The sequence below is a fragment of the Lupinus angustifolius genome, chromosome LG08, assembly GCF_001865875.1.
Source record: "Lupinus angustifolius cultivar Tanjil chromosome LG08, LupAngTanjil_v1.0, whole genome shotgun sequence".
Classification (NCBI taxonomy): domain Eukaryota; kingdom Viridiplantae; phylum Streptophyta; class Magnoliopsida; order Fabales; family Fabaceae; genus Lupinus; species Lupinus angustifolius.
In genome coordinates this window covers 4,927,844-4,937,263 of record NC_032016.1, presented here as the reverse complement: position 1 = coordinate 4,937,263, position 9,420 = coordinate 4,927,844, and the positions used below count along the sequence as shown (strand labels likewise).

At 29.2% G+C, this 9,420-nt stretch overlaps 1 protein-coding gene across 1 annotated transcript; it reads left to right on the top strand.

Annotated features, from left to right (window-relative positions):
• On the top strand, positions 3,269-5,432 carry LOC109353268 (pentatricopeptide repeat-containing protein At3g24000, mitochondrial). Its single transcript, XM_019595473.1, has one exon. It carries the CDS (start codon positions 3,346-3,348, stop codon positions 5,335-5,337), a length of 1,992 nt encoding a protein of 663 aa, XP_019451018.1. The 5' UTR covers positions 3,269-3,345; the 3' UTR covers positions 5,338-5,432.

Here is a 9,420-nt window from a genome sequence, read left to right as displayed (position 1 = left end):
TTTCCATGAATATATCTACCATTGTTATCTTTTAATTAAATAATATAATGATAGTAATTAAATATTTTGAAAATTCTCATTCGTTATATTCTCATATGTTATACTAATATATATTCAAAAAAAAGTTATGATTTTTAATCTTCAGAATCTATTAATGCTAATAATATATTCTTTAGTAATTTCAAAATATGAAATAGTTTTGATGAAATTTGTTACTTGAAATAGCATTGATGAAAGAAGAGTGAACATTTCCTTCAATAATGATGTCATTAATGGTATGATCATGCTTCCACAAGAATTGATAATAGAATTATTATGATAATTATAATCATTGCTATTAATGCGAATAATATCATCATTGGTAACATGCTTTTGGTTGGTTAGATTTTTAATTTTGTGGGTCACCTTAAAATTAGACATTAAAGTTGAAATCGAATTATTCTCTTTCTGTTGGCTAAGGAGGAAAATGGATTAACATCTCTCAATTTAATTTAATTAATATTGACATATTATTTCTTAGAAATCGTCTTTCTAGTAAAGCAAATTTCTAAAAGTAAAACAAATTGTGAACAACATAGGATAATACAATATTGTTTTTCTCGTACACTAACTAAGAAAGAGATGAATAAGTATGAAAATAAAATGAGATTGTGAAAATTAAAAGTTAATATTTTAAAAGCTAGCAATTATCATTATTAGAATTTAATATTTTGAAAACGTTAATTTTTTCCTATACAATTATTATGCACGTTAATTTTTTTAGGTAACAATTGTTAATTTAACTACATTAACTTTTGGGAAGTTTAATATTTGAAGCATTTAATATTTTGAACATTTTATGTATTCAGATAATAATAATAATAATCATTTAATATTTTGAATACGTTATGTATTCAGATTGTAATAATAATGTGTAATAATATTAATAATGTAACTAATTTTGAATTATTGATAGTTAACACGTCAACAATAGCCAAAATATTAAATGATTTATGCAAAATATTATTTAACCACGTTATAGGTTAACTTTTTCAAGGCAATTGTTAATTTAGCCATGTTAACTTTTTGGAAGTTTAATATTTGAACCATTTTCACATGTTATGTCTTCATATTATAATAATAATGTAAATCATTTTGAATCATAGATATTTAACTTTTTTATAGCTAAAATATTAAATGATTTATGCAAAATATTATTTAACCATGTTAACTTTTTGGAAGTTTAATATTATGTACTAAGATTATAAAAATAATGTGTAATAATAATAATGTAAATCATTTTGAATTATTGATAGTATTTTTCTTCATATATAATAATGAGGTCATGACACATATCATAGATGACGTGACAATTCAGGTGATGACACATGTATGTGTAGAAGATAATTTTTGGAGGGAAAAAACATAGATTCAATGAGGTCATGACACATGTCATAGATCATGATGCAATTCAATGAGGTGATGACATATGTATATGAAAGAGGTTTGTTGACAAGAATTTTTTGGAGGGAAAACATAGATTAAATGAGGTCATGACACATGTGATAGATAATGTGTCAAATCAATGAGGTGATGATACATGTATGTGTAGGAGTTTTTTTTGTTAAATAGTAAATAGATATGTTTCGTCCTTCTAATATTTTTTTATTTTGTTTATAGTGCAATGTTATTAAAACCAGATCGGTCATCAAATCAGTGAGGGTACTGGTTTAGTGGTTTAGTGGTTCAACCAATGGTTCAGTAATTAAACCGCATGGGATTAAACCGATTAAACCGGACATACATGCTTATATATATGACTATGTGTGTAAACCTAGAACAAAAATTATCTAATATGTAGATACTCAAATTTATAATCCATATTTATAGTCAAAGTAAGAATTCTCATAAACAAACAACTTTAATAAATCCAAAGTCTAAATTACAAATACAAATAGTAATCCACAAGTACTAGTCTTACTTAACAAACTCCAAACATATGACGCAAGTTCATAACTCAGTCTACAAAACATAGTATATATTTAAAACTTTAACATCAAGGAGTCAAAGTTGTTTCATATTGAGGTTCTATTTTTTCACCATTTAAGTCAAAAGCTTGACTAACGTTGTCTTCAACTAGGTTCACATTCTTCACACTGTTGAGTTGTGCATCATCATCATCTTCTAAATTTAATTGATCTACAACAATATCATTTTTTCATACATCAATTTGCATACAAGTTAACAATAAAATAAATTAGTTATTAGAACCAAAACTGACAATGCAATAAAAAACATACCAATGTCATCAGATGAGTTATTAGCTGTGCATCATCATCATCTTCTAATTCTATGTGGTATGTAATTATGTGGGGTTCTTTAAAATTACATGTATGAACCGGCCGGTTCAATCAAATTCCGGTCTGTTCACCGGTTTTGACACAGTTCACCGGTTTTGACACGGTTTACACTGGTTTTAATGCTTAGCCGACACAACACTTATTTCGTACCGGTTATGGGACCGGTTGATCGATTCTCCGGTCGAACCAACCAGTCTGAACCGGTTTTAATAACATTGTTTTAGTGATTATTGTTCTTATTTAATAATTATTGAGTCATTAAAAAACAATTTAAATAAATAATAAATAATATTGTAATTATATATAAATTTTTACATGAACCATATATAAATATTATAGTCATGATGGAATACAAGATGTAGAGTTTCAATACATCCTACTTCTCGTCTATTTTCTATATTTAATGAGTCTACCCTTGTATTAATTATACAATTCTTACAATAACTAAAAACAAAATAACTTTTATTAAAGAGATAGAAAAACATATTTATGTAAAAAAAATACATAAGGATGAACTATTTGTGCATATATTAAAAGAGAATAATGTATCTCCTTATACAAGGAGATAACTTATCTCCTCTAACCAATAAAAATGTGACATGTGTGCTATTTTGTTTATTTTTAAAAATATTTTTATAGAAAATTGTGAAACATGACACATATCATGATTTCACTGGCAGGAGAAGATAACTTATCTCCTTATGTAAGGAGATACTCCATTCCCTATATTAAAAATATAACAAAGCATTAGTTCAATGGTGTAAGATTTTGATAAATACTAGAAATGACTAAAAAGTTAATGATTTAATTATCATAACCAACACTTGTTATGAATTATTTCCTTAAAAAATATAAAAAACATAATTTAAGATTATATGCTATATAGAATTGTGATGGGAGTATTACTATTAACGTTCTATTCTCCTCAATCTCCCATTTACTTTGTTTCACTTCCTCTCTCACACTCACTCTCTATTCTTCTAAATGGAGCTCATAGCTTGAGGTTATGATCCAACCTAACATTCTTTCATCAATTTCCCGTTTCTATGGTCACTTCAAATCGTTTCACCTCTCTCCCATTCAACCTATCAAATGCCATTGGAATATCTTTCGCACACTATGGGGTTGTTCAACTCCAGATACAGCTGGGGACAATTTCGACAATTCATCTATTATTATAGATCACACCAACCTTCTTCGTCCTAGTTTCAACTCCAAAACCGGTTTACATGTTCTTGACCTTATCGACCGCGGTTCACTTGAACCGGACCGGAACCTATATAATACATTGTTAAAGAGATGCACTCAGTTGGGGAAACTTAAGGAAGGGAAATTAGTGCATTATCACTTTCTTAATTCAAATATCAGGGATGACATTGTTATTCAGAATTCCATTGTTTTTATGTATGCAATGTGTGGCAGTTTGGATGATGCACGCCATGTGTTCGATGAAATGCAGAAGAAAGATATGGTTACGTGGACTTCGTTGATCACTGGGTATGCGCAGAATGAACGTGCTGTGGATGCACTTGTTATGTTCTCTCAGATGGTTCGAGATGAATACAAGCCTAATGAGTTTACGTTGTCGAGTTTGGTGAAGTGTTGTGGGTTGATTCTGAGCTATAAGGACGGGAGACAAGTTCATGCTTGTTGTGTGAAGTATGGGTGTAGCGGGAATGTGTTTGTGGGGAGTTCGCTTGTGGATATGTATGCTAGGTGTGGCTACTTGGGCGAAGCACGATTGGTTTTTGAGAAGCTGGTGAGTAAGAATGAGGTTTCTTGGAATGCTTTGATTTGTGGCTATGCGAGGATGGGCGAAGGAGAGGAAGCTTTGGCTTTGTTTGTGAAGATGCAAAGGGAAGGTTATAGGCCAACTGATTTTACGTATTCTGCACTTTTAAGTTCTTCTTCGTGCGTGGGATCTTTGGAGAAAGGCAAATGGCTTCATGCACATGTGATAAAATCAAGAAGGAAGCTAGCTGGTTATGTGGGCAACAATCTTCTTCACATGTACGCAAAGTCGGGGAGCATCCGGGATGCAAAAAAGGTGTTTGATCGATTAGTAAAGGTTGATGTGGTTTCTTGCAATTCCATGTTGAAAGGGTATGCCCAACATGGACTTGGAAAGGAAGCTGTGCAGCAGTTTGAAAAAATGGTAAGGGCTGGGACTGAAGTTAATGATATAACATTTCTCTGTGTTCTTACTGCTTGTAGCCATGCTGGACTTTTGGATGATGGCAAACGTTATTTTGGATTGATGAGAAAGTACAACATTTTACCAAAAGTCTCACACTATGGGACAATGGTTGATCTTCTTGGTCGAGCTGGTCTTCTTGATCAAGCTAAGAGGTTCATAGAAGAAATGCCAATCGAACCCACTGCAGCTGTCTGGGGAGCTTTGCTTGGTGCTTCTAGAATGCATAAAAATATGGAAATGGGGGCTTATGCTGCGGAACGAGTTTTTGAACTTGATCCTTTTTATTCAGGGACACATATATTACTTGCTAATATTTATGCCTCTGCTGGTAGGTGGAGGGATGTTGCAAAAGTTAGAAAGATAATGAAAGATAGTGGATTGAAGAAGGAACCAGCTTGTAGTTGGGTTGAGATTGAGAATTCTGTCCATGTATTTGTAGCAAATGACAATATTTCTCATCCACAGAAAGACAAGGTCCATAAAATGTGGGAGAAACTAAATCATAAAATTAAGGAAATTGGGTATGTTCCAGATACAAGTAATGTCCTTTTGTTTGTAGACCAAGATGAGAAGAAACTAAATTTACAGTATCATAGTGAGAAATTGGCTCTTGCATTTGCCCTTTTGAATACTTCTCCTGGATCCAACATACACATTATGAAGAACATTAGGGTCTGTAGTGATTGCCACTCAGCAATAAAATATGTGTCATTGGTGGTGAAGAGGGAAATCATAGTGAGAGACACCAATAGGTTTCATCACTTTCATGATGGCCTTTGCTCATGTGGTGATTACTGGTAGTGTCAATTTTTATCAACTAATCATTGAGGTGTGTTATGTGATACTGATTTTTTTTAATATGAACCTTTTGATGCATACAGTTCACCAAAAATCCCAAATAAAGAATCTTTTTCTTTTTTTCTATTTTATTGATATTCATAGATATAGATAGAATATATAACAAAAAATGTGTTAACCTTATTGTATTGAACTCACCTTTTGTTGATGTATTGATTTCATCTGAGATTGAATCAAGACCGCAATAAAATGTTCTTGTTTTTTAATGGACTTCATCTCAAATCATTAACATTGCTTTGTCTTCTTCATAGTCAACCTCTGTTGAATATTATCTATCAAACAAGTGTTTACATCCTTGGAACTGATCCGACTATAAAAAACATGTTATACAAATCAGAAAAGTTAGCATGTGATCTTTGTGGTGATTTCATGAATTTTCAGAGAGAATGCCTGAGAGCTTCTCTAGAATGATTTCTTCTTGTTTTTAAGCTTTAAGAAAAAAACATATGCACCAAGGGACAGTGTGAGAATTTTTTTAGTTCGGTCTTCATTTTTAATTATTATTAACTTTTTTTAAAAGTATATATTATGTACTAAATATGTATCAGTGTATAAATTTTTATATTTATAATATATAGATATTACAATCTTAAACTTTTGTCACTATTTCAAGAAAATTGCAACTGATTTGAGATTCGTCCCTTGCCTTCTTATCATCTCTTTATTTGGGAAATGGATCCTCTCCGGTACCGGAGAGTTCAGTGCTGGATAGGATGATGACACGTGGCCACAAATTGTTTTTAACGACTATGATTACATACTATAATCTATTAAAAATAAATAAAAACTCTTTAAAAAATTCTCAACCACATATTCCAGTACTGGTTTCTGATACTGGAGAGGAATTGAACTCCTTTATTTGTTATTTTTTTTGGTAAATGCATTGGCGCCCCCTACGTGAAACTACGCATAAGAGTTAGAATGAATAAAACTACGCATAAGAGTTAGAATGAATAAAATTAAATGATACGATATCATAAATTGCTATAATATTATGGTAAATTTAAATGGTATATTAAATAAATATATTCTTTTTATTTGTTCTTATTTAAATTTGCTTGATAAAAAAGAAGATTAAAACACACAAAAATATGAACAAAAAAGAGGAAATGATTTGAGGAATGACACGTGTGATTATCATTGTGTCTAAGAAAATTTCTAGATTATTATTTTTACCCACGCTCTCTACACAATGTTAATTATTTTTATTTAGGGGATCGACTGTGTTTTTTAATTTTAATATTAGTTAAGTGAATTTGATAATACTTATTTAAAAAGACAATAAATAAAAGAGATGTCAATATTACATTTAACAAGAATATGTCATATATTCGAGAAAAATATATAATTTTCATTACTATCCCATGCACCACGAGAAATTAGTAGTTCGTATAGGACCATATTATTTGTGATTAAGGGTGGAAACAGGCTAGGGCATGCCAGACTTTACCTTAAACAGGCCCAGCCTATATAGCACATAGGAGTCTGGGCCTGGCCTGTTAGGCTGTTTAAACAAAAATTCAAAGCTTAGGCCTGACCTGTTTAAAAGTCTGGTCTGGCCTGTTAGTCTGTTTAAAAGTTTATTATAGTATATGCTTATAAAATAGGCTATCATATCTACATTTTAATGGGCTTATAGGCTTATTTTTAGTTAGGTCCATCTAATTCTAATAATTAAATTATATTTTTATATTAACATTACACATATATAATAATTTTGCTTATATTAAAATAGTATAAATTTCAACATTCTTATATAATATAGCTAAATAGGCTAAATAGGCCGGCCTGTTAGGCTTTATAGGCCTTTTAGGTGGCCTAAAGCCTGGCCTGTTAAGCTAAATAGGCTTTTTAGAAAGTCTAGCCTACCTGTTAGTGAAAAAAGCCTAGCCTGACCTAGCCTGTTATAGGTCAGGTAATAGGCCCCTGATAGGCAGTCTGGCTGTTTCCACCCTTATTTGTGATCTCATTTTGGATCACCATGACATGTAAGATAAAACAATTTCTATATTTTATGATGAACATAAAGTTGGATAGAAAGATAAATAGCATGTAACTGTGTATTATTTTACTATATTCCTCCTTTATGATTTAATATGAATGATTTTCGTTATATAATAATAATAATAATATTCGTCTTCAAGTAATTCTTCCATAAGTTTTCCAAGAGAAGGCTGGGATTATTTTATTAATATTAGATTTTTTATAAATATTTAGATTGGTAGAAATAATCAGACTAAATTCAAGACTAATATATAAAAATGATATGACAATTATATCATTACTCAGTTAAATTAATCAAACCCGAAAAATATCTTTCAAAATTGTTAAGTTTTTATATGAAAATTTTAATTTTTTAAAATAATACAATAAAGATTTAAATATTAAACTTTATAGTTGTTTGTAATAGTTATTGTAACATTTGAGTTATATGTTAGAAATAATAATATTTATATGAAGGGAAATAATTCATTTACTTTAAGAATACTTACCCCACATCTTAGTTATCAATTTATTCAATTCTATAAAAATCTAATTGTTCAGATGTAATCACTAGTTCAAATTATATGAACCATTAGATTTTCATAGAATTTATAGTTAAAATATCGATCAATTATTGTATAAGCTAAAATGTCGATCAATAATGTAAATGTTCAATTCTAAAGAATGATATTACGTAGAAAATAGATCATTATTATTGTTGGTAAATATATCAATGGCTAAGGCATAAAAAATAATGAACAAATAGAAAAAACCACGTATTAGTAATATTGTTGGTTCAAAATAAAGAAGTCACAATTTTTAATAAATTTTAATCCGAATATAAAGAGCCATTTTTTATTATTTTTAATTTAAATATTATATGGCATAAAAAAAATATTCTATAGTTATAATAATAAATTTATGAATAATAAATTAGTTTCCATAAAATGAAAAGTAGTATATATTATTTTTACTTTTTTCTAAATATTACATTTCCATTTTTTATTCAACTACCATCAGGTTGGCATGCTTTTAAATTCATTGAACCAATAATTATTATTTAACTATAATGATAAATATTTTTAAAGACATAGTCATTTATTACTAGCTAATATTATTAGAATCATTTATATATTATCGATTATTCTCCTAATATGTTTAAATTTTAACTTTTATATTATTTATGGATATTTTATTTTAAATTCAAATATTTACAATTTTAACATGTATTCCGAATTTTTTATTAATTTAGTTAGAAATATATTATTTATAAAAAAGATAGTACATGCCACAAACTTGTTTATTTATTGGTTGATCTTATTTATTTATATTTATCTAAATGATTTTGCTACTTATTATCAAACATATTTTAGGTAGAATGAAAAAAATCAGAGCTCTAATTTATAAAAAACGTTCTTTCTCCAAAATAGAGATAATAACAACAATCAAGAATAAATTTAGACATTAAATAAATTTGTAAAATTCAAAAAATAAGTGCATATACTATTTTTTTTTTGGGTATCTTTTTTTATTGGAATATGGGCAATCTCACATTCTGCCAACTCTATGAGCTGCCCAAGCTCATTGTTCTTTTGACAATTATTAATGGATCCAAAAAAATGTAAAATCTTCCTTGGTAAATACTGTACTTAATAATAGATTACAAAGTAATGTTAAGTTTAAGTTTTTTTTGTACTACTAATTATTTCTTACTTTTTGAATAATAAACTAATTTCTTTCAAAGATATGATTCTCTCCCAACAAGTGTTGTGTGTCACTATTGGTTAATACTAAGTTTTGGTAAGTTTGGGTTGAGTAGGTATCAAAAGTGCTTGCTGTCCACAATGCACCCCACTAATATTATGTTAGTCCTTTATCCTTCTTGATGCCAATAGCTTTGGCTGGTGGCATATCCATTTGCAGTTGACACCCAAAATTTTGCAACAATTCGATCACAAATTATACTTCATAAATCGAGTATTTTTAAGGGTGTTCTTACCCCAAAGATTAATTTGTTTGAAGAGGTAGAATCAATAAAATGAT